General features: G+C 32.2%; 2 protein-coding genes across 2 annotated transcripts; both read right to left on the bottom strand.

Annotated features, from left to right (window-relative positions):
- Nucleotides 1-1,978: 1,978 nt before the first annotated feature.
- Nucleotides 1,979-11,860, bottom strand: LOC132753386 (zinc finger protein 91-like). The gene is made up of 4 exons (XM_060743848.1): nucleotides 11,641-11,860; nucleotides 7,623-8,977; nucleotides 5,420-6,873; nucleotides 1,979-4,042 (listed from the first exon to the last, which is right to left on the bottom strand). The coding sequence occupies exons 2-4, from the start codon at nucleotides 8,881-8,883 to the stop codon at nucleotides 3,356-3,358; spliced, it is 3,402 nt and encodes a 1,133-aa protein (XP_060599831.1). The 5' UTR covers nucleotides 8,884-8,977; nucleotides 11,641-11,860; the 3' UTR covers nucleotides 1,979-3,355.
- A 2,711-nt stretch (nucleotides 11,861-14,571) lies between these two features.
- On the bottom strand, nucleotides 14,572-23,763 carry LOC132753385 (sulfotransferase 1E1-like). The gene is made up of 8 exons (XM_060743847.1): nucleotides 23,571-23,763; nucleotides 21,637-21,797; nucleotides 18,371-18,499; nucleotides 17,946-18,043; nucleotides 17,190-17,313; nucleotides 16,526-16,620; nucleotides 16,095-16,278; nucleotides 14,572-15,223 (listed from the first exon to the last, which is right to left on the bottom strand). Exons 2-8 carry the CDS (start codon nucleotides 21,779-21,781, stop codon nucleotides 15,117-15,119), a joined length of 882 nt encoding a protein of 293 aa, XP_060599830.1. The 5' UTR covers nucleotides 21,782-21,797; nucleotides 23,571-23,763; the 3' UTR covers nucleotides 14,572-15,116.
- Between the last annotated feature and the right edge of the window lie 1,791 nt (nucleotides 23,764-25,554).

Here is a 25,554-nt window from a genome sequence, read left to right as displayed (position 1 = left end):
GTCCTACCTATTTTATCTTTACTTTTAACATTCAATTTTATTTCCCCTGTTCCAGTTATGAAACAGACCAAAATCAAGTGAACAACTTTAAGGGAAATACTTTCCATCAGAACATCCATGCAAGATACATTCAAGACAAGTTTCAACAAATTTGAAAACAGGAGCCCGGTTTGAGCCGGGTGATGCTCCCCGAATAGGTTTTGGACACAGGAAAGTACACCTCTTGTAGTTTCAGAGTTATGTCCCTGGAAAAAGTTCAAAGTGCAATAATTCCAAAATTAGGCAAGGCAGAGTTACTGTACTTTGCACTGCACTTCTAATCAATGAGATCTATCAACCTACAAAGTTTCTTGATGATATCTCTTATGATTTCCGAGTTATGTCCCGGACAACTTCAAAAAGTAAAAATAAACAAAAGGCAATAACTCCAAAATTAGGCAAGGCAGAGTTATGATTCTTGTGCACTGCAAATCTACCTATTGAGATATATCTACCTACAAACTTTCATGTTGATATCTCTTATAGTTTTACAGCTATGTCCTGGACAAGATTTTTCTAAAAGGGGAAATAATTCAAAAATGAGGCTTAACAGAGTTATGGTTCTTTTGCACTGCACCTCTACTCAATGAGATCTATCTACCTACAATGTTTCATCTTGATATCTATTATAGTTTTAGAGTTATGTTCCGGACAAAGTTCAAAGTGTTAAAATTAACAAAGGGCAATAACTCCAAAATTAGGACAAAAAGAGTTATTGTTCTTATGCACTGCACATCTACCCATTGAGATCTATTCACCTACAAAGTTTCATGTTGATATCTCTTATAATTTTAGAGTTATGCCCCGGACAAGATTTATCTATAAGGGGAGATAATTCAAAAACCGGGCAAAATAGAGTTATGGTTCTTTGACACTGCACTCCCCCTCAATGCCCTCTACCACTGTATGAAGTTTCAACAAATTATCTCCAAGGGTTTTCAATTTATGTTCTGGACAAGACAATGGACGGACGGACAGACGGACAAGGCGCCGACTATATGCTCCCCCGAAATTTTTCGGGGAGCATAAAAACAGTTTCAGAGATGTTGTTTTAAGACAATTTCGGCCAAAAGACAACATCAACCCTAATAGACGGCACATTATGCCTCAGCATGTTATATGCTTCTTAGACTTGGAATATAAAATTATTTGTTATAAAAGTAACATAACATAAACAAAGTAGTATTTTTTAAACATTAACACGACACTAAAGAAATAAAGATAGAAACATTTCTGAGGCATATTGGACATTCAATGTGTGTATCAAAAGCTATAAAAAGAATCAATTTTAATGACACTATAAAAATACAAAAGTAGTAAATCGAAAGAACTTAAACTTAAAAAAAAATATACCAAAATATCTTTTAATGTTAACAGAATTAAAAAAAATCAGCTTTAAAATAAAATACGAATAACTGTACAAACAAGTAAAAGACCACAAACCTAAAAGAACCTAAGTTTATTCATCAGTTTATTCACAAAACAAATACATGCCTAACCAAATAATAATTAGTTTTCCATGACTGTGTAAACTTTCCCCCATCATGTAATTTTTTTATTATTATGTTAATTTCCACAGTGTTAATTTTCTTTATTGTGTAATCTTTTATACATTTGAGTGAATTTTTTAGGAAGGACAATCTTTCATAATCAAACGGTATGTTACGATACCAAAATCAACTTGATTTCGGTGACTTTACCGAAATCAACTTTTCATTACCAAAATAAACTCATTTAAAATTACAATTAAACAATTTATTTTAAGTATTTTTGAATACTTAAGTAATGTCAGTTGAATTGAACTTACATGCAAAAAATCACTGAAAAATAACTTGATATTTATGATGTTATAGACGAAAATATATTTTCACGATTACTTCCCCTATTTAATGCAAACCGAAATCTACATTTCTATACAGAAAAAGTAAGATTGATAATTAATTTGAGTCATGTATTGATATTAAATGTTTATGTAGATTGAATTTGACAAACTTAGAAAAATAAACAAAAGCGATTTTGATGATCTTATCGATACTGGCAACGATTTTGTGAAAGCTATTCTCTAAATATATAATATGTCTAATTGAAATTTATCTTCATATAATTTAAGTAGACCTTTTTTGTTAGTTTAATCTTTCTAATAAAATTGAAACATAATTGAAAAAGATCTAAGAAAATATTTAAATAGAGTTGTTGTATTACCAATCGCTAAAATTCCTGATTTTATATTCAATGAATTGATTTTATATTAGTAAAATCAAAGTGTATATACTTATTATAATTGATGTTCTAAAAGAAACTATGTGCCAATATCAATGACAATAGATTTGTTTTGCATTAAACATTGTACAAATGTTTATAGCATCAAAATGATGAAAAAATCCAATACATATCCAATATAAACAAATATAATTATTATGTTTTCATCTCCTTTGATTTGTTAAGTTCTGATCTGTTCTGTGTCAGAGGTTATACCAGATCAAAAGGCTAGTGACTGTCATCCAATTAGACAGTTAATTATCACCTTTTATTTATGATAACTACGGGTGTTTATTGTAGATGGCAGGTAATAATCGACTGCCTTATTGGATTAAAAAGTAATAAAGAGATCTAAAAGTATGACCCCAACTGCATGGGTGACATTTAAAATGAATACCTCAATTGGTTAACAAACTAAAAGTTGCAAGCTAACCCTTTTACCTGTGTTATGCCAGCACCAGAGTTAGTATATCATAAGCCTAACTAATCTTTGCAAAGTCAAGTTTATAACAAAACAGATTCATTACATAAATGTGCAATTTGATTTTCCGCTTAAGCACCAATAAGAACACACCAGCATGTCAATACTTCAAGGAGCAAATAATCATCAGAAAGTATTGATCTAAAATTGAAAATTATATTGAGTGTCTTCAACGTCTTTTTTACAGAACAAACTATTCACAATAATTTAGATTGGTCCAAGACTTTGTGTTCTTTACAGACTGGTGTAATACTTTGTGAACAGTACAGACTGGTTTAAATGAATGATAAAACATTGACCAGTCATAATACGTGTATATCATATAAAATATTAATATCTTATTTATAATATAGACCATTCTAAAAATTTATTTACAGGGTGAAATGATTAAGAACATAACGATAATACTTTAAGTTGAAGTATAAAAAAGCCATTAACTTTTAATATAAATAACAGATGTAACGTTAATTTCTCCCCCTGCTTTATAATTTACGTTTGTATTATAAATAACCTGTAACATTTGAAAGTAACTTAGTATGGTATCTCATAAAGATGGTGTTATATCTGAAATTATCATCAATGGTGCTTCATGTGATTATAAAGAGTGGCACTGTGTGCAAAACTTTTAAAGCAAACATTGCACTGGTATGGTCGTGACCCTGTATGTGTCGCAATATGTTGCGTCAAATGATGTCGCTGAATAAAGGCAGCCCCACACACTGTACATTTATAGTCACGCACCTGGTAATGTATTTTTAAATGAATTTTCAATGCTTGATTTCTGTGGAACGTTTTCCCGCAAATTTCACATGCATGCCTGCGCTGCTCGGCAGTTTGATGCGCCTCTCGCATATGGGAGTATCTTTCTTCGATCTTAGGAAACTCCTCATTACAATATTTACAAATAAACATTCCATTTTCAGTAGACCCACAATCTGTTTGACAGTCTGTTTTTCTTCGTAAATGCTTGTCTAATTTTGATTTCGAGTTAAATTTGTGTCCGCATTTATGACACACATGCTTCTTCAGAATCACATGCATTTTCCGATGGTCTTTTAACATGACAGGTGTTGGAAATGTCTTCTGACATATAAAGCATCTAAATGGACGTTCTTTATCATGTTTTAACAACATATGTTGACGGAGTTGCCCCACTCTTATGAATCCCTTGCCACATTCAGGGCAATTCAAATTGACCTCTCCATTATGTTTGCGAATGTGAAAATTCAGTTCACTTGTTCGTTTATATGTTTTTCCACACACCTGAAAGCAGACAATAATCTCTTTGATATATTAACCATCTCCTCATGGCATTTATGTTATAAACCATTAATATCCTTTTAATAAGTGTTGTTAAAAATCAAAAATATTAAAAAGGTTGGCCACTAAGGTAACGCGAATTGTCTAAATTTACCAATGCTATCATTCAAAAAGGAGCAATGCTCAACAGCATACAACAAACTATTAAAATTATCTTGACTTATTTAACCTTAAAATGCCTTAAAGGCACATTATGCCTCAGAAACAAATAAATGTTTACTTCCTTAGAAAAGGAAAACATTAATTTTTTTATAGTGTTTAAATAATGACTTTGGAGAAATCTTAGATGCTTGTCACATGAAAAAGTAGCGATAAGACAAAAAAGTAGCAAAATGTAAAAAAGTACTATTTTGACTTCCATACAAATTACTAATTCTCTATTACTGTACATATTGTCAAAATGCAATGGATGAAAAGGATGGCTCAAGTTATTGGCCATGGAGTAGCTTTTTGGGTACTGTAAAAATACACCAAAATTAAAAACATTATGAGAAATAAAAATAAAAGCATTTCTGAGGCATAATGGGCCTTTAAGTATCACAATGCTACTAGTACTGCATGCAATAATTATGAATACAGTTGAAATCAAAAAGTTTCTATGGGGATTTAACAAATCTTTATTGAAGCATAAAGCAGTCTTAAATGAATTTAGAGACAAGAATAGCACAATGTGGTCCACTTAAGAAGCTTTCCATGACTGAAAACTCTTAAAAGTTATTTATCCCAAAACGTAATTATTGAAATATGTTTCATGTACCATAAAAAAATATCTTTAAATAAAAGTTCATAATTGAGCCGCTTCATGACAAAACCAACATAGTGCGTTTGCGACCAGCATGGATCAAGACCATCCTGCGCATCCACGCAGTCTGATCAGGATCCATGCTGTTCGCTATCAGTTTTTCTATTTGTAATAGAGTTTGTAAGCGAACAGCATGGATCCTGATCAGACTGTGCAGACACGTATGCTGGTCTGGATCCATGCTGGTTGCAAATGCATTATGTTGGTTTTTGTCGTGACGCGGCTCATATATTTAAACTAAAATGGTTGTACATGATATCTTACAGATTTTTGTATATCAAAAAATCTTGTTTCTAGTTGTTCATTTTATAAAAGGTAATTACTAATAATTTACTTATTACACTGTATTATGTTAGAGATGCTTTTGTATTTAATATTATGAATCAAGTTTGCAATATATTTAAAAAAAAATATATTAAAAGAGGTATCACAAAAAATAAACCAGGTCACATCAATGTACAGACCAAGTGAAAGCAGTAGTTTGTCCATAGGTAATAACTATCAGCAAGCACACTTACCTCACATGCAAAAGGTCTCTCTCCAGAATGAACCCTCATATGTTCATTCAGTGTTTTATGCTCTGGAAATCTTCGGTCACACACTGTGCAGGAATACGGTCTATAGTCCATATGAACGGTCTTTACATGCTTGTTCACTGAGCTAGCATCGTAGAAAACTTTATCACACACTTTACAAACAGCACTCTTTAATCTCCGCCCCTCATGATTGTCCATGTGTACTTTAAGTGAATTTTTCGTTGCAAAACATTTTCCACAAAGTTTACAGGCAAATGTTCCTCGATGAATATTCATATGTATTTTTAAAGACACCTTCTTAGAAAAGGTTTTACCACATAATAAGCATTTTAAGGAAGCTAAATCCAATGAATCATCTTCCTCAGTTGCTTTTGTTTCTTTTTTAGACTTTGCAGTCTCTTCATCATCAGTATCAGAAATTTCTGATGACTGTTTGACCTTTTTCTTTTTCTGTACTTTCTTTCTTGGTTTCGTAGCTTTCCTCTTGCTGACCTTTTCAACTTTAGGTATAAAATCTGGATCCTTTTCAAGATTATCTTTTGCATTGTGATTTCCCTCACAGTCAATATCAACAGCTTCGATTTTAACAAAACTTAGTTCTTTCATCTTTCCCTGAGCGATGTCACTGCTCACATCATCTTTCTTATGAAAGACATAATTGTATTCTTCTATATCAGTATCAGCATCATAATCATCAACTTCTATTTCTGGATCATCATCAATGAAATCATCTTCAATTTCTGATTTAACATGAGGAATATCATCAACATTGTTGTCATTGTAAGAACTACTTGAATCAGCACCTTCATTATCAGTGTAAATATCTTCACTAGATAAATCTTCTTCATTTCCAATACTGCTGTTTGAATTTTCAAACTCAACATCAAAATCTTTTTCATTAGACTTAGCAGACTTTTCATTTTCATATATCTTACGTTTATCTTCTTCTGTTTTACTTGCACTTACATCACTCCCTTGATTAATGCTTTTCAGCTGTTTATCTGGTTCTGCCAGCTTCATGCTCTTGTAAGTCATATCTAATACTTGACTCATGGGCATTTCTTGTCCAGGAAATCCTTGACTACCATAATTCATAGGTACCATTGGTAGAGATACATTGGCCCAATTATTTGAAATATTTGGTATCAAAGATGCTATATTTTTTTCAACACTGATCCCATGCTCGCGTTGAACAGCTGGTTTAGTTCCTAACTTGTGAACCATGTCATCAACAAGTTTGTGAGTACTGAGATGTGCATTTAATGCTTTCAATGTGCTGAAAGCAAGACCACACCATTGACATTTTTTCTCTTTGTTGACATTGATGAATGTCTTCGACATATCATCATCTGAATGCCTCGAGTTCATGTGACGGTTTAATTCAGAAACTCTACGGAAACCTTCACCACACTTGTCACATGTATGAGATACCTCACCTATATAAACAGAAAATAATGCATTACAGCAGCTATACCAAAATAACAATAAGTCTTTGGGATTGTATTCTCTTCACCTTTTCAAGAAAGTGGATCATTTTTTTAGAAAATGAATATTGAAAAAAAATGATCATGATGGCATCATGCAAATATGACTCCACCTCTTGACATGAAGTTTATTTTAGATATTAATGTAAAAGTCATTCTTCAAAATTTCAATCTTACAATATGTTTAAGGAAGCATTCGCCAAAATTTCAAGTAATCAATTTACAATTCTAAAAAGTTTTAAGAAATGACATATAACCGTTCACAAATTCAATAAAAGTCTTTCTCTTACAAAATATAATGGAATTCATCACATCATTGTAATATTTCAATATCATTACAAAGCCGAAGGCTTTTGCACAAATTGGCGCATAAATAAAAAGTACAAAATAAATGTAAGACCTTGAAGCCAAAAAGCAAACCAAAATCATTTGATCTGCAACCTTGGCATTATTTCTACTATTTACAAGACATTAACATGAATGTGACTGTGTACCATTTTTACCATATATATGTCATATATGCAAGTAACTCAGAATCACTTGACTGACAGTTGAGAACAGCTAGCCACCACACTTGTCTCTAGTCTAGCTAGATATACCCGATAACTGTTAAACAATTGTATTTTTTTTTATACCATTCTGAGTGTATCACAAAGCCCATTTTCTCTTTTTTCTTCAAACATATTCAAGTACAAACTAACCTTTATGGAGCCTTATATGATGATTCAGGTCTGCCACACGTTTGTATGCCTTCGGACACAGCGAACATTTAAATGGTTTCTCTCCAGTATGTACACGCACATGCTCATCATAAGTCTTCCGTGCAAAAAATGACATTTGGCAGTATTCACATTGAAAGTTTGTGATTCCCATGTGAACTGATAGGGTGTGCTTCTTTAATGAACTCTTATCATAAAATGTCTTGTCACAAACTTTACACACTTCATTGCCAGTATATCCAGCATGCACTTTGCAATGATTCTTAAGTGACACAGCAGAGTTAAATATTTTATTACAATCTTTACACTTATAATTCTCTGTATGCAGGTTCATATGTTTGACCAGTGCACGATGTGACTGTACAACTTTTGCGCAAGTTTCACATGTGTATTCTTTCTTGTCCTTTGACAAGACTGGCTTTGGCATTTTCTGCTTCCTTGGTTTCTTTTTTGAACTCTTATTGGATTTACCTTGTATTTTTATTGGTTGCTTCGTCTTTCCTTCTAGTAACTTACTGGTAATTTCATCCTCATCTTCAATGACAGTGCTTGCATCAGATTGTTCATACAAATTTTCTCTATCTTCTTCATGACCCTCAGTACCATCATTTTCATCATCAGTTACTGCTTCTTCTTTAATATTCATAACAAAATCATTCTTAAACTCAGTATCAGACTTCTCTGACACATCATTAACAGCAACCTCTTTAGCTTCCCTGTTATTGCCTGTGTCTTCTTGACCATCTGCCTGTTCTATTTTAACAACATTTGCCACTGAATTGAATGTTGGCATGCCTACAGAAACATTAACTCTTTTGTGTATATTTGAAAGTTCATCAATTCTCTTTTTGTGTTCTGAAGAATTCGCAGTGTCTTTCTCAGCAGAATTGGACAGTACACTGCTTCTTTGGTGTGTAAAAGAATTGCTAATATTTTGTATGGTAGGTCTTGAATCTAGTTGGTTCATTCTCCTTGCCTGCTCAGAAACAGTGTCACCTGAACTGCTGAAATTAGCACAATTGCTCACACCAAAATAGTCTGAGTGCTGTCTGCCAACTTGAACGCGAGACCCAACAATGTCCATTGTTGGAAATACTGGATTCCCAGAATACTGGCGGTTTTGTGCTACAAACACAGACTGATTGTCCTCACTTGTTGAATCTACAATATCTGATAGGCTGATTCTATCATATGAATTAAACATGTAGTTACAGTTTGTATTAAAGTTACCCTGACCTTCCATTTCAAACTTATACTCTGCAATGCTCAATCTTTATAAAAAATAAGATTCTTGCTTCATCTTTTTCATGGTCTTTCTGAAAGCTTCAAGGATTGGTCTGAAATATATTAATGTCAAATATTTAATTTCTTTGCTGAAAATATACATGTACAATACATTCTAAAATTGAGAAAATATGACACTTGTGATATTTTTCTTTCCAAATATTGTTGAATGGTTCAAAATACAAATGTAGCTCGAATGTAACATTGACATCTGCGTTTAAATAAAAAATATTTATAATTTTGTGCCACAATAATTGAGTAGTATCAGTCCTAGTTTAAGCATTTACATGTACTTACATGTATATGCCATTTTCAGTTTCTTATTTTTTTTATTTTTTTTAATTGGAGTTTACATCGCACCAACACAGTGCCGGTCATATGGCAACTTTCAAGCTTTATTAGTGGTCAGACTTCAAATTCCTCTCTAAGCGTTATTCCGGGATTTACCAACCCTTTTTATATTAGGGGTCCATTGGAAGCAGGATCTATAAAAACAGGGGTCCACCACAAAATTTTGAGGGTGCATTCCCAGACAAATTTTTCAAAATTGCTGACTGCTCACAGAAGAAGTACACTAAGATTGCAATATAAATGACAATTGTAAACAATTTTAGATTGATTTCTCAACAACTTTTTAGACTAGAAACATTCATTCATTCGAAGCTCTAATCACTTAACCAGACAGACCAGAATGTTGTGTCACGTTTCTGTTTTGTGGATTGTTAAGATGATGTACTCGTTCAGTTACAGTCAACGAGACAGGCTCATTGTCATCTCATTTTCGTTTCGGACCACCCCCACCCAAAAACTTCTTAAGTCAGCCTGTAAAGCGAAAGTACTGTCATAGATAAAGGTAACAACCGAGCGCTCCGACTGATAATAATATCCGGGACACGTGGGTGCTCACTTATGATTGGTCAGTATTTTAAATGAGGACATTAACTAGCCAATAAACTGACACGTTACTATAAATACCAATTGGTGATTCCCATGATCTTCACCGCTAACCAAAACATTTTAGATATCGTAAAAAAAATACGGAAAGGAGAGTTACTCTAAACTCTCCATCTGTACGCAGAATTTATTTTTTGTGCGTACAGGATGGCATTTTATGCGTATATGACGCAGGATGGTAGACAGACGTTTCACTATTGAGACGGTTCACACCAAGACGGTTCACACCTAGACGTTTCACTCCCAAATAGACCTAAAATATTGAATTATATTGAACTAAAATAGATCTTAAATATAGTAAAAATAAATTAAAAAGGGGAATTTCACTTTTTTGTCAATTACTTAAATTTCAGTACTTTAAGTTCTATCATTTCAGATCTTTTGTAAACATGGACTCACAATTTAAATTTAAAGCATAACAATCTTGTGACAACAATTAACTTTGAGTAATGTGTTTTTTTGTTGTTAATTTTAAACATGGGATAAAAAATTGTTAAATTATTTAATGCTAGTATAGTGCTTTTGCGATATATGTCAAAAATTTTAATGGCCATTGAAATCAGAAATATCTTTAAATTAAATTAGAAGCATTGGGACTTTTTCAATATTTGTCATGTATAATCATTTTTTGTGACTAAAATTCATTATTATATAAACAAAACTTATGGAGAAGTTTCTGTGTTTAAATTGGCTGTTGTCAAAAAATATTTTAATGGTCCAATAAACAACTGATTAGTAAACTGTTGATGCTTAAGTGCAGTGTTTATACAACTGATTTAATAGTGGTGTCAAACTGTTAGTTGATTGTCTCAGTGTTTACACAACTAATTAGGCGATGAGATAACACCACAATTACTTAAGTTTGTTTAATGGCTACTGTTTATTATTGATGAAGAAAATAATTTTAAAAAATAATTTATTTTATACACATGTATAAACATTTCATTGTTTAAGACTTGCAAAAAATAATGATTATATAGTCAATATATTGATATTTTTTATTATTTGAATAATATTAATTACTTTACTGGAAGTGAATTCAATATTTAAACTGATACTTATAATATATCTTTGTTGTTCTTTCTATGTTATTCTATTTTTTTAATTTACTATAAATATCATTTTCTCATGTTTTTACACTTATAATAAAAGTGATATTTCAGAAATTTGTCTTTCATTTACACCTCTTATCACTCAACCCATAACTAAATGAGTAATCTTCTAATAATTCGTATTAACCAGAGACATAGATATCTATGTCTCTGGTATTAACAATACCATTGAAATGAAACGTTAAATTGAATTTCCTTTTTACACTGTTTGATATTAATGAAATTAAAATTTTGTTAACTTTCCTAGTAAACATCTCTAAAAATTGGGAGTGAAACGTCCATACAATTGACAAAATGGGAGTGAAGCGTCTAGGTGTGAACCGTCTTGGGAGTGAAACGTCTCAATAGTGAAACGTCTTGGGAGTGAAACGTCTGACATTCACGCAGGATCCTGCGTCTTATACGCAGTGCAGCTCAAACCTACAGCGGGAACCATATTACTTCAGTTACACTTAAAGTTTATTTTAAAAAAATATGCTAAATTATAGCTTTGATTGCACTCACAGATGCGTTCAGTACTGTAACCGGATATTATTTCGTCCGGAAACTATTTCATTTTCAGCATAAAGAATCATCAAATTAAGCATAACGTATTAAACCAGTCATAATTAAAAGTCAAACATTTAAAAGTATTAAATACAAATTATTACCTCGCATACACATATTGTCTTTGAAATGTGGCAAAAGTCCAAATTTCAAAGAAATTGTAATATTGTTTTCGGGTCCGATTTATGACAAATGTGACTCTAATTTACAAGGGAGACAACTTTGTTTTGACTGTTTTATACTATCTTACTTGCATAAGCGGACGTAATATTACATATAAATCCGTGATTAAAGGAAGCTGTGAAAAATAGCATGTTTAGGGGCCTCCTAGGCCGAGTGGTGGTTAAGGTCGCTGATCACAGGTCCCTCACCGCTGTAGGTTCGATCCTCACTCGGGTCGAAATCTTTGATGTGAGGAAACCATCCAGCTGGCTTACGGTAGCTAGGTCGGTGGTTCTACCCGGGTGCCCGCTCGTGCCTGAAATAATGCCCGGAGGGTCTTCCTCCACCAATAAAGCTGGAAAAAAATCGACGAAAAAATCTCGGCGGGACGCTCTAGGATGGCGCGACTTGAGTGTACGGTCGCCCATATGGGCTTTCCGGCGGCGACCTTAAATAAACGCATTAAACAAAAAAAAAGAATAGCGTGTTAATTACGCCGGTGCCAAACCTTTTTGTAGCGTTGTAGACACTACAGTACATACAACTATAAATCTATTTTTGAATTTGCTTTTAACTATAAATCTATGTTTGAATTTGCATAGGAATTTGCTTTTAGAATAGGCAGTTATGTTAAATACAAATTTTGAATTATACATTCAACATCACTAATTGCGTGTCATCACTTATTTCACGGTAATGGCATATTTTCATGTGACCAGTGTTAAAATTGTTCAGAATTGACATATTTTATTCATAAACCTATATGTATACAACAAAGTTTTTGTACAAAATATTTTACATCTCTAGATTTTTACGTAAAACAGAACAACATTTTACAAATTTTGAAAAAAGCAACAATAGTCCATTAAATTTGTGCGTATACATGTCTGAAACTATCATTATTTTCTAAATGTTCTTGTTTGTTGAAAAAATAAATTTTGAGCAACATTAAGAAAAATTTGGTATCTTTTTATATCAATCGAATTGTTTGTAGAATGTTAAATGGCATGATAATCATAAAGCATAAAGCAAGCGAAATTATGCATTATTAATATATAAATTAATTAAGCTGATTTAAAATTAAATTATTAATGCAGGACATGCTATCATAAATTTACGCGAAACGAAGTGATACCATGATGTTTCTTATTACTTCTAGTGATATATAAGATGATATAAAACAAACATGGTAATACATGTATTGTCAATCACCATAAATATGAGATCTATTATATTTATATTATTATTATTATTTATTATTATTATTATTTATTATTATTGTTATTATTATTATTATTATTATTATTATTATTATTATGATAATTATTATTATAGAATTATATCATAATCTTTTTAGTATACATATTTGATATTTGTCACAATTGTATGTTCTATGTACACCTATATGTTAATTTGTAAAATGTAGTGGCTAGTCACTAGAAACTGTAAAGTTTATGTGAAATAAATTTGTTCGTTCGTTCTTAATAGTGATGCCAACAATGTTGAAAAGTCATTAATTGATACATGTGACATATTTATACATGTATACATTTCAATCAACATTGTCAGAGTTAATAACTAAATTATGTTTATTCCTGGTCCTATCACCGTGGGTTTGGTCAGCTGACCGTATTACCTTAGGCTAGAATCTGGCTTGGTTTTCCATTAAGAACTACATGTACTAGAAGGGCCTATTACCATGAATTTGGTCGGCTTGACTGCATGTATTCCCTGAGGCAAGAAAATGATTTGGTTATCAGTTAAGACCTACTAAAAAGCCCAATCACCATGGGTTTGGTCAGCTTGACTGTATTCCCTGGGTCTAGAAACGGATTTGGTTTTCAGTTAAGAACTACTAAAAAGCCCTATCACCATGGGTTTGGTCAGCTTGACTGTATTTCCTGGGTCTAAAAACGGATTTGGTTTTCAGTTAAGAACTACTAAAAAGCCCAATCACCATGGGTTTATTTAGCTTGAATGTATTCCCTGACGCGAGACGCAGGTCTGGGTTTCCGTTTAGAACTACTAATAGGCCTATCACCGTGGGTTTGGTCAGCTTGACTGTACTCCCTGAGACTAGAACCGGACTTGGTTTTCCATTTAGAACTACTAAAATGGCCTATTACTGTGGCTTTAGTCAGCCTGACGGTATCCCCTGAGGCCAGAACCGGACTATGTTTTCCGTTTAGAACTACTAGAAAAAGGCCTATCACAGTGGCATACTGGTCATAGCTTTCGCAGAAGCGGTGGGTCCATCGCAGCGGCGGTGGAGTATTCGTCGCAGAAACGGTGGATAGAATATGGTCGTTTGCTGTTGTCGGTAAGTATATAACTGAATTTTGTTTTATGTTTTAATGTTTTACTGGAAACACTTAGTGAGACTGGAGCCCACATTAACTCTTTCAACTTATTACACGCACACGGTGCAATTCATTGCCGTTTATGCAAACACTTCTGTACAGTTTGGCGAGGGGACGCCACTTTTGTCTAATTTTGGTCAAAACACGTACAAATGTGTGGCTCACCAAGTATTTTCAGTAAAACAGTAATACATTTCGTGGGGGGGGGGACATGTTCAGTTAAAAAAACTAGTCAGTGGAATCCCTTCAATATATAGACAGACCAGACAGTGACAAAATTCTACAATCTTTTTCCTCATAATTTTTACTAGTAGATCTAGTAAGTAGCATAACAATGAAATTACTATACAAAAATAGTTTAACTTTTATTCAACCTCGTTTTTTTTTAAATCATATCAGGCAAAAGTTCATCTCCATTCTTAATGGGACAGACTACAGTATAGTACATATTAACAATAAGAAATGGTGAAACCAAAATGCACATCTTTGTTTAAATTAGGAAACTATAAGATATATAATGATAATAATACTTTTATTTCAGAGAATTAGTCCAGAAAAGAAGGTGTATAAAATCATAAATAATTATGTTGATAATAATTAGTATCGGACATGACAACATATCACTAAGGTATAAGGACACTAATGGTAAGCGTGAAGTACATGATCTATTTATAGCAAATAATAAATTATTCTAAAAATGAAATAATTATTTACGGTATAAATGTTCAAACTAAATCAACAAGAATTCTATCAGCATTTTCTTTTCAAGACATATTTTGTAAGAATATCTAAATAGTTTATTTCTGTTTTTGTTGTTGGTTGTTGTTGTTGTTTTTTGTTGTTTTTTTTGTACATGTATATATTTGTGGAAAATGTGTCCATTGTAAACCAGTCCGCTTAAACACGTGAAGACAACTTTATGATAATGTACCACTATGTTATCCAGGTATACAAACATTTAAAATAAACATAACAGAGTTCCAAACTTCATCATATACCGTATAATCAATCATTACATAAGGTCAGTCATTTTTTAAATGTTGGATCTTAATTGAGGCCTATTCATCAAGTAGAGTGAGTCCGGAGCCTTTTAATGCATCAGTCAGCTTTTCTAATTTCTTTGCCATTTCTGGTGTCAATAAATCTTTCCATGCACCGGCTTTCCCTAAATGAAAACAACAAAATATAGAATTAAATCAGATACAAATTCATTAATAACAAAACAATCGACCCTATAATGATATTCCTTACTTCTAAACGTTTAAATATTACAAACAATGTTCATCATAACCGTAAAGCTTCATTCTGTTTTGCGTTTTTTTGCAATCACGTCTTAAACGTCAAGGACAAGAGTACGCTTTTGCCTATAATCTTCATATCGGTGGTCGGAGTGGTCATGACTTAAAATATAAGATGGCCCAATATTAATTATAATGTCAATATATATTTCTTACAGTACTAGTCATGGTGGCCACAGTGACACTGACCAAAAAAAATGGCTTGCACGTTAAATTGCTAGAAATAACTTAAGCCTAAATTATGCCTAAATTTTGTAGATCGGTCATGACCTATAGATTATCCCAATTAATTATAATTAGGTCGTACGTTAAGGTTACAGCGTCATTCATATATACAAAACTGACCTACGGTCTTCAGTTTTAGTTGTGTGAAAGGTAATATTTGTACAACTTACTGATTGCAGAAAGAAACTGTTTGAAAATATCTAAATGCAATAACTAGATGAACCCAGTAGATCAAAGGCTAATGTTATAGTGACCTAAATTGTCGAATTGTATAGAAACAGAAACGCGCACAATTTTAAATTATACTTAAGTTTGGTTTAAATATATTGATATTAGCTCGATTACGAAACAATCTCTTGCAATTAATATGAATCACTTTCGAGTCCGCTTCCTGGAGCTAATCGTGGCATCTGAGGAAACATGATCGTGACATGAGTAGGTCTTGAACCCATGATCCCTGGGTTGAGTAGCAGACACCTTAACCACTAGGCCACCACTCCCCTTATTTCGTACCTTGATTGATAAAACCGCCATCATCGTCAAAAACCTTCGTGTATTCCCGCCAATATGACATGTTACACATGGGGTTATTTTTCATATTTTCCACTGAGCAATAATCACATATTTTCGCGACATCGCCATCTGTTAACGTGCGTCCCAGAAAATCTGCAACCCGTCTTATACACTTGGCTTTATCCTGTTGGGTAATGAAAAAAATTCTGATATATTAACTAGAATATACTTGAATTGAGAATGGCTTATCATTGATTGATTGATTGATTAATGGATTATTCTTTATTACACACGTAAACTATTTTTGTTTGATATTGAAGATGTCAAAATGTCAAAGACTATTAAATGGTGTTGCTTAAATTACACACGGTTCATGTTACAAAATCATATTTGGCGCTGCAATTTCTAACATTATTATCAAAAAGCATTACCTTGACGACGTGTTCGTATTGAAGGAATAGTACGTTTTTATCATTTCGTCTTTCCCAGAACTCTAGCACATGCCTTGGCCATGGGCAAAATAATCCTGAAAATTAGAATTTAAACATTTTTTGAACGTTTCATTATATTAATTTACGAGTATAAGTCTATATCCTCTGTTCAGACATTCCTAAAATGAAATATTTTATTTTGTCCCATATATCCAAATTGGCACATAATGTTCCTACCTCAGATTGTCTAAATATTAATTGGTAGCAATGACCTTGTAGTTAAAGTATCTGCCTATCGGTAATGGGTTCGAGTCCTACTAGTTTCGTCATATGGCACAATTACTGGTTAGTTCAAGGAAGCGGACTCGAAAGTGGCTCAAGTATGTTTTTAACTTTTGGTAAACTTATAAACGCTATGTCTTTCATCAAATTGATAATTAATATTTTAAAGTTTCCTACATTAAATTATTTATACAATTATGTTCGCCGCACCAAAATATTAATCATATATGTATTATTATTCATATTCATGTACACGAGTAACCATTTTTTATTGTTTCCTTCATCAAAATGTATATATCATAATGTTCATTATATTTCCATTTAAGCGTTCGCTACATATCAATGTTAATATAATTATTATGCATAATCATGCACGCATTACCTGTGCCGTTGACGAAACTTTCAACAAATGCACCAAATTCTTCGGGTTTTAAGTGCCCTCCCCATCTTAACAGCCTATAAAACGAAGTAGCTATGTCTTTTGGATTTCGAACGATGTAGATAATCTGTAACGATAAAATTAAATGTGTATAAATTCATTCATTCATTCATTCATTCATTCATTCATTCCATTCATTCCATTCATTCATTCATTCATTCCATTAATTCATTAATTCATTCATTCATTCTTTCATTCATTTATTCATTTATTCATTCATTCATTTATTTTGGTGTGGGGGCGGGATTCTAATGTATTAAATTGATGTCATTCCTCAATCTCGGTTTTAAGCATTTATCGTTCATATATCTACATAGGATATGAGACCGTCATAAAATTTTAAAATATACAGCAATAATTTTACTTCCCTTGGCTTGACACAAAACGCCGTATCCATCGCATCTTTGAGAAACACAACATAGTCAACATTGTGATGGATGGACAGGAAATATAGAAATCACATCAGTCAAAGACATCGACTTTTGTGATTTCCTGTTATTCATAATAAAGGGTTTGTCCGTTTTCTTGATCTTAGTTTTTTTTTTTTTTTTTTTTTTTTTTTTTTTTTTTTTTGATGGTTTTTTTTTTGTATGGACAAGAAGTATTTTATCTCAATTAGTTTCTATCATTAAAAGTTATTTTCATATTTTATATAAAGTATTCTCAAAATAAAGTTAATATTATTATTATTTTTATTACCCTGCCCTTTCCCTTCTGTAGTTGAACAGGAAGCATAAAATGATGTAAGTGGCACTTAATAAAACGTGGTGACGTCATATCTTCCACATATTTTACTCCTGCAGAGAAAATACGGAAATCATTTACAAGAAGCCTATACATGTTTTACATTGTAACCTCTGTGTAGCGACACCCTCTTGATGACAAACACTTTGGTTGTTGCTGTGTAGTTGCTCTTGAGCGAAAATCCTTATTCTAAAAACGTACATTGGGAATGAGTGAAATTGTTGTTATAAAGAGGTGGTCTCTTTACAGAGGTTCGCTCTGTTGAGGTTGATCTGTACACTTAAAGTGACTGTAAGGAAGTCGTATGATTATAAATCAATAGCAAATGTCAAAAGTAGTTCACAGTCGAAATTAATTAACGTCTTTCGTGAGAACCTCACCTTTATAATAAGGAAACTGGTCATTCTTTTGTTCCAATTGCGGGAATCTCGAATCCAACTGGACCGACCTGGCAGTTTCGAAGTCCAGTGTTTGTACTAAATAGGTTATTTCTTGCATTAGTGTGGTTCCTAAAAGATATAGAAAATAATTAAATTGCTTATTAGTACTCATGATCTGATTGTCATATTATTAGAAAAAAAACATATAGAGCAATATGTCAAACATATCCGAATGATACTTTTTTGCGAAGTGAAACTGCAAATTAATTTAGCATACATAAGTTAATTGATTACACAAATTGTAAAGCAGTACGTAATCATTTTCAAAAATCACAATCATGTTCACTATTCACAAATTAAAGCAGTTTGAAAATTATTTGCTTACAGGCCCATTATGCCTTAGAAATAGTTTTATTTTCATTTATCAAAAAACTTTTTTTTTTAATTTTTGTTGTCCTGTAATAGTTTTCAAAACATACTCATGGCCAATTATCTGAACCATATTTTGCTTCTGTTAAATGCTTTCTGGAAATTAGTACAAACATAGTGCTTGAGTAATTTGTATGAAAGTCAAAATACTACTTTGATTACATATTAATTGCGACTGTTATGAAAGTAACAAGCATCTAACTTGCTCTAAAACCATTAATTAAATGTTTACTCATGTTTGATTTTTCTAAAGAAGAACTTTCTTTTTCAAATTTGAGGCATAATGTGCCTTTAACAAACGTACGTAGACTGTGATACAATGTTTATCATATTAACAAAAACTAAACTCATCTGCGTAAAGTCCTGCAAAGCTTTATTGCATGTTGCAATCATTGTCTCAAAATGAGTTAATTATTTGCACATAACACCAATGGAAGGAGACTGTAAAGTAATTGTTGTATCATTTGCAAAGTTGAACTGGGAAGTAATTGTATGATCATTTGCAAAGTTGAACTGGGAAGTAATTGTATGATCATTTGCAAAGTTGAACTGTGAAGTAATTGTATGATCATTTGCAAAGTTGAACTAAGAAGTAATTGTTAGGTCATTTGCAAGTTGAACTGTAAAGTAATTGTTGGGTCATTTGCAAGTTGAACTGTGAAGTAATTGTTGGGTCATTTGCAAAGTTGAACTGTAAAGTAATTGTTAGATCACTTGCAAAGTTGAACTGTGAAGTACAGTGTAACTTCTGAATTCCGGAACTTCTAAAATCCGGAAACTTCTAAAATCCGTACATTTTTAGGGTCCAGAAATTTCTCCTTCTGTTTTCTAGGTAATCAAAACCTCTGAATTACGGAACTTCTAAATTTTGATTTCTGAACGATTTTTTGGTAAAATTTGGTTTATATCAATTAAAATTTACTTCCAAAATCCGGAAATTAAAAATGTGTGAAGGAATATTACACTTGTAATTGAAAAACCTCCAAAATGTCAGTATCTTCCAATTAACAGTAACCATTTATTTTGACACTTATTAGAATTACAACCTGTCAAGCATATCAAACACTTGTTATTAAGTGTGAAAATTAAGAAATTGAAAAAATAATGTGAAGAAATGAAAAAATACAGGTAAATAGCAGCTACTACATGTATAATTATGAAAGATAATAAAGAATAAATTGTGATAATTAATATTATGCTTTTGTATTAGAAAATTCAGTTATATGTGATAATGAAATTCAAAATAGTAAATTTAAAGTCCTATAATTTTGCTATTTTATTAATTTAATCAGCTTCATATATTTTTCATGTCTTACTAAAAACCAATTGTAATTGTTGGGTCATTTGCAAAGTTGAACTGTGAAGTAATTGTATGATCGTTTGCAAAGTTGAACTGTGAAGAAATTGTTGTATCGTTTGCAAAGTTGAACTGTGAAGTAATTGTTGTATCATTTGCAAAGTTGAACTGTGAAGAAATTGTTGTATCATTTGTAAAGTTGAACTGTGAAGTAATTGTAGGATCATTTGCAAAGTTGAACTGTGAAGTAATTGTTGGATCATTTGCAAAGTTGAACTGTGAAGTAATTGTATGATCCTTTGCAAAGTTGAATTGTGGAGTATTTGTTGTATCTTTGCAAAGTTGAACTGTGAAGAAATTGTTGTATCATTTGCAAAGATGAACTGTGAAGAAATTGTTGTATCATTTGCAAAGTTGAACTGTGAAGAAATTGTTGTATCATTTGCAAAGATGAACTGTGAAGTAATTGTTGTATCATTTGCAAAGATGAACTGTGAAGTAATGGTTGTATCATTTGCAAAGTTGAACTGTGAAGAAATTGTTTGATCACTTGCAAAGTTGAACTGTGAAGAATTTTTTTGTATCATTTGCAAAGTTGAACTGTGAAGAAATTGTTGTATCATTTGCAAAGTTGAACTGTGAAGAAATTGTTGTATCATTTGCAAAGATGAACTGTGAAGTAATTGTTGTATCATTTGCAAAGTTGAACTGTGAAGAAATTGTTGTATCATTTGCAAAGTTGAACTGTGAAGTAATTGTTGGATCACTTGCAAAGTTGAACTGTGAAGTAATTGTTGGATCATTTGCAAAGTTGAACTGTGAAGTAATTGTTGGATCATTTGCAAAGTTGAACTGTGAAGTAATTGTATGATCATTTGCAAAGTTGAACTGTGAAGAAATTGTTGTATCATTTGCAAAGTTGAACTGTGAAGAAATTGTTGTATCATTTGCAAAGTTGAACTGTGAAGTAATTGTTGGATCACTTGCAAAGTTGAACTGTGAAGTAATTGTAGGATCATTTGCAAAGTTGAACTGTGAAGTAATTGTCGGATCATTTGCAAAGTTGGACTGTGAAGTAATTGTTGTATCATTTGCAAAGTTGAACTGTGGAGTATTTGTTGTATCTTTGCAAAGTTGAACTGTGAAGAAATTGTTTCATCACTTGCAAAGTTAAACTGTGAAGAAATTTTTGTATCATTTGCAAAGTTGAACTGTGAAGAAATTGTTGTATCATTTGCAAAGTTAAACTGTGAAGTAATTGTTGGATCACTTGCAAAGTTGAACTGTGAAGAAATTGTTGTATCATTTGCAAAGTTGAACTGTGAAGAAATTGTTGTATCATTTGCAAAGTTGAACTGTGAAGAAATTGTTGTATCATTTGCAAAGTTGAACTGTGAAGTAATTGTTGGATCACTTGCAAAGTTGGTCTGTAAAGTAATTGTTGGGTCATTTGCAAAGTTGAACTGTGAAGTAATTGTTGTATCATTTGCAAAGTTGAACTGTGAAATAATTGTTTGATTATTTGCAAAGTTAGACTAACCTGACCTTGGAAAACTGCATACCCATATATCATCCTCTCTTGTCTCCATCTTTTCTATGTCATCTATTTCACATTCAAACATTGCTATCCCTTTGTATGTAGCTGGTTTTAGTTTGAGAAGAGGCTTTTCATTTTGTTCAGCCATTTTTGTTGTTCAAACTCTAGAGGAAGAAAATTGCATGTCAAGGTATTAAAACAAACAAAAACAGCCTTTTGTTCTAATTTTTCCATTCAGTCTGCGACACACTATTTTTCTTTTGACGTAATGGGATGGAATGACCCTGCTTTTAATTTTGAACCATCGATTGAGTGTTTGAGGGATTTCTATCTATTCTCTAGCTGATTCAGCAGACAACAGTATAGAGGCGGGTTGGTACATGTGACATGTACAAGTTATTATGGAGAGTTAATTTATAATTTTTAAAAGTGGTGATTTTTTTTAACATTCGACTTCTCTAATAACATGCTTCTGAAGTGTTTGCTGTCAGTAAACATCAAGTCGGTTTCTAAAACCGTCAAATATCAAATTTAAATTAAAGTAACAGTTAAATTTAAAATCTGCGTTGTTAAGGCTTTGCTTGGAAATTTTTAAGAGCATGGCTGGTGTCCGCGCCTTATTGCTATCATTTGCAAAGTTGAAATTGTGAAGAAATTGTTGTATTCATTTGCAAAGTTTGAACTGTGAAGAAAATTGTTGTATCATTTGCAAAGTTGAACTGTGAAGAAATTGTTGTATCATTTGCAAAGTTGAACTGTGAAGAAATTGTTGTATCATTTTTGCAAAGTTGAACTGTGAAAGTAATTGTTGTATCATTTGCAAAGTTGAACTGTGAAGTAATTTTGTATCATTTGCAAAGTTGAACTGTGAAGTAATTGTGTATATTGCAAAGTTGTTGAAGTATCATTTGCAAAGCTTGAACTGTGAAATAATTGTTTGATCATTTGCAAAAAGTTAGGACTAACCTGACCTTGGAAAAAGCTGCATACCCATATATTCATCCTCTCTTGTCTCCATATTTTCTATGTCATCTATTTCACATTAAACATTGCTATCCCTTTGTACTGTAGCTGGTTTTAGTTTGAGAAGAGGCTTTTCATTTTGTTCAGCCATTTTTGTTGTTTCAAACTCTAGAGGAAGAAAATTGCATGTCAAGGTATTAAAACAAAGCAAACAAAAAAAAAGCCTTTTGTTCTAATTTTTCCATTCAGTCTGCGACACACTATTTTTCTTTTGACGTAATGGGATATGGGAATGAACCCTGCTTTTAATTTTGAACCATCGATTGAGTGTTTGAGGATTTCTATCTATTCTCTGATTCAGCAGACAACAGTATAGAGGCGCGTTTGGTACATGTGACATGTACAAGTTATTATAGAGAGTTAATCTTAAATTTTAAAAGTGAGTGATTTTTAACATCGACGGTTCTCTAATAAATGCTTCTGAAGTTTGCTGTCAGTAAACCATAAGTCGGTTTTTCAAATCCTCAAATATTCCAAATTCAATTAAAGTAACAGTTTGAAATTTCTTAAAATCTGCGATTTTAAGGCTGTTGAGATTTTTTAGAGGCATAGACTTAGTGTGGCGCAGTCCTTATTGCCAGTCCTATGTTATGATCATAGATAAGCAGATTCATCACTGTGGATATCAAATGAAAATGTATTAATTTGTGAGTTAAAATGCAGGATGTTCATCGACTCTACTCAACAGACGTCAAAAAAAGTGCACTTAGTCGATTCAAAGTATGTTAGGTTAATGTACATAGCATCCTTTGGATAACCATTTCAGAATAATTAACATACATTCTAAATGCGTTTAGTGCACATTATGTACAAGCGCATGTGTTAAAAAATAGTACTTGAAACGTAAGGGACATGTACGAAAAATCTAGGTACGAAAAGAGCAAAGTTAAAGAAAAAACAATGAATAAACTTACGCCGATTCGTTAAATAACCTACTTTTTCAACACTGACCCATTTACACACGAAAAGTCACATTATCAAATGTCACGGAGTGTATACATTTTGTAGTTTGTATGGAAATCCGTAAGGGCCTTCTCTTTTGAAAGTGATAAACTTTATACCCAGAGTAACATTGTATAAAACACGAATATTTTATTGTGTTATATAACTATAAACTTTTTTTTTTTTTGAGGCCAAAACTGGGTAACCCCGTTTATATATATTAAGTGAAACTTTATGACTATGAAATTGTGAAGGGCGCGCGTACAAATAAAGTCAAAATAACTTTACATTTTGCCATAATTGTTTAAATATGATATTCTGCTTTTATTTATTTTATTTTTTTTTTTTTTTTTTTTTTTTTTTTTTTTTTTTTTTTTTTTTTAATTTCAGGTTCCTGAAGGATCCGTAAGTTTTTTTACGAAGAAGAAGAAAAAAAAACAGTAGAGGATATTCAAGTTTTTCTACAAATACAGGATTTATCTTTATGGAGTGGTATGAAAATACATATTTGACGAGAATGAAATATGACGAAAATAATCCAGAACTTATGGAAAAACTTGAATTTTCTGTTTATCATATACCTTTTCTACTTATACTCTTTTTCGACCTCACGAATCACAAGTAAAATTTCCCATTTCATTTTGTGTATTGGCTGAATTTAGAGCAGGATACCAAATAAAATACGGTAAATTCCTATTACTACAGTGAACAATTATTTCTACAGTGAAAATGTGGTAAATTAAAATATGCATTTTATTTCATCAACATTTCTCAATATTTCACTTCATAATAAAAAGTGTGACTTTTTCTCTAAACAAAAAAAAACATAAATATTTAAGAAATAAAGTAACAAAAATAAACGTACGCACCAAGATCTCTTTATGAAAGTTATCTCTCTAATGTTCTTTATAAATTGTTTCATAACATTGACCCACTTTTAAACACAAAAGTCATCAAATTTCGCTGCATTTTTTTTTTATCATATATACACGCATCAAGATAACTGTACGGAAACCCGTAAAGGTAATCTCTTTTGAATGTGATAATGAAATTCGCCGCCACAATGGTGAAATCACACGTGTCATGCAACTTCGATAACGAAATGCGGTAACTTGGAACCGTGGTGAGGTCATGATGCAACAAAAACGATAATGTGGTATTAAACATGGGGCAGCACGTGAAGTGGTTGCACACTTGGTTCAAGCGAGCGAAATGATTTCAAACTTAACAAAATGACAACCGATCGAGTCGTGAATATTCTTAACGCAGCACGTATTTTCTCAAGGTAAAAGAGTTTGTATAATACAATGTATTTTGAATTTTTTGAATATCACGCCCGGCAAACTGTCGCTCCACTTCAAAATTGTGGTGTACGGTAAAACGAGCGAACGGCATTTCCGAGACAATTAGGCGTTTAAATCGGCCTTCCGCTCTATCTCGGAAATGCCGTTCGCTCGTTTTACCGTACACCACAATTTTGAAGTGGAGCGACAGTTTGCCGGGCGTGAATATGCCCATGTTTTAATGAAATATTTATAACACACTTGGTATCAGCTTCCTAGCTTCTGATTTGACGAATTTATTGAAGATATAAAACTGGACACGTACTAAGATTTAACAGGTTTTTCTGTTCATTTTTTCACATCTGTAAGTTTTGACGTTCATCAAACAAAACAATATATGTTTCTGTCAGTACTGTATAAATGTTTAAATATGCATGTCCCAAAAAAAGTTTCAATACACAAAAGTATTGTTAAAACAAGTATAACAAGAGCAATGTTAACATGGCCATCCCCCAAATGTGTTTGCTCAAAAAAAATGTATATGTAGTAGAGCAGAATAATTCAATTTTAAGCGGTATTTTGGTAATAAAACCTGATGGCTGAAGTGATTACAGATTTGAAACCTACGTGAAAAATAACAAAGGGCAATAACTGAAAAATAATGCAGGGTATG

Source organism: Ruditapes philippinarum, unplaced genomic scaffold (assembly GCF_026571515.1).
Source record: "Ruditapes philippinarum isolate M1 unplaced genomic scaffold, ASM2657151v2 ctg4_1_1_1_1, whole genome shotgun sequence".
In the NCBI taxonomy this organism is placed as follows: domain Eukaryota; kingdom Metazoa; phylum Mollusca; class Bivalvia; order Venerida; family Veneridae; genus Ruditapes; species Ruditapes philippinarum.
This window is presented reverse-complemented; position numbering and strand designations above follow the sequence as displayed.

Bases quoted from the DNA above. Each gene is read 5' to 3' on its own strand.
- LOC132753386 (XM_060743848.1), bottom strand. From the start codon at position 8,883: ATGGAAGGTCAGGGTAACTTTAATACAAACTGTAACTACATGTTTAAT. The intron at 6,874-7,622 runs GTTAGTTTGTAC...CTGTTTATATAG, and splicing joins TCATATAAGGCTCCATAAAG to GTGAGGTATCTCATACATGT. The intron at 4,043-5,419 runs GTAAGTGTGCTT...GTCTGCTTTCAG, and splicing joins AGAGACCTTTTGCATGTGAG to GTGTGTGGAAAAACATATAA.
- LOC132753385 (XM_060743847.1), bottom strand. From the start codon at position 21,781: ATGGCTGAACAAAATGAAAAGCCTCTTCTCAAACTAAAACCAGCTACA. The intron at 18,044-18,370 runs GTGAGGTTCTCA...TTTTCTCTGCAG, and splicing joins CCAGTTTCCTTATTATAAAG to GAGTAAAATATGTGGAAGAT. The intron at 16,621-17,189 runs GTAATGCGTGCA...TCTAATTTTCAG, and splicing joins AAGTTTCGTCAACGGCACAG to GATTATTTTGCCCATGGCCA.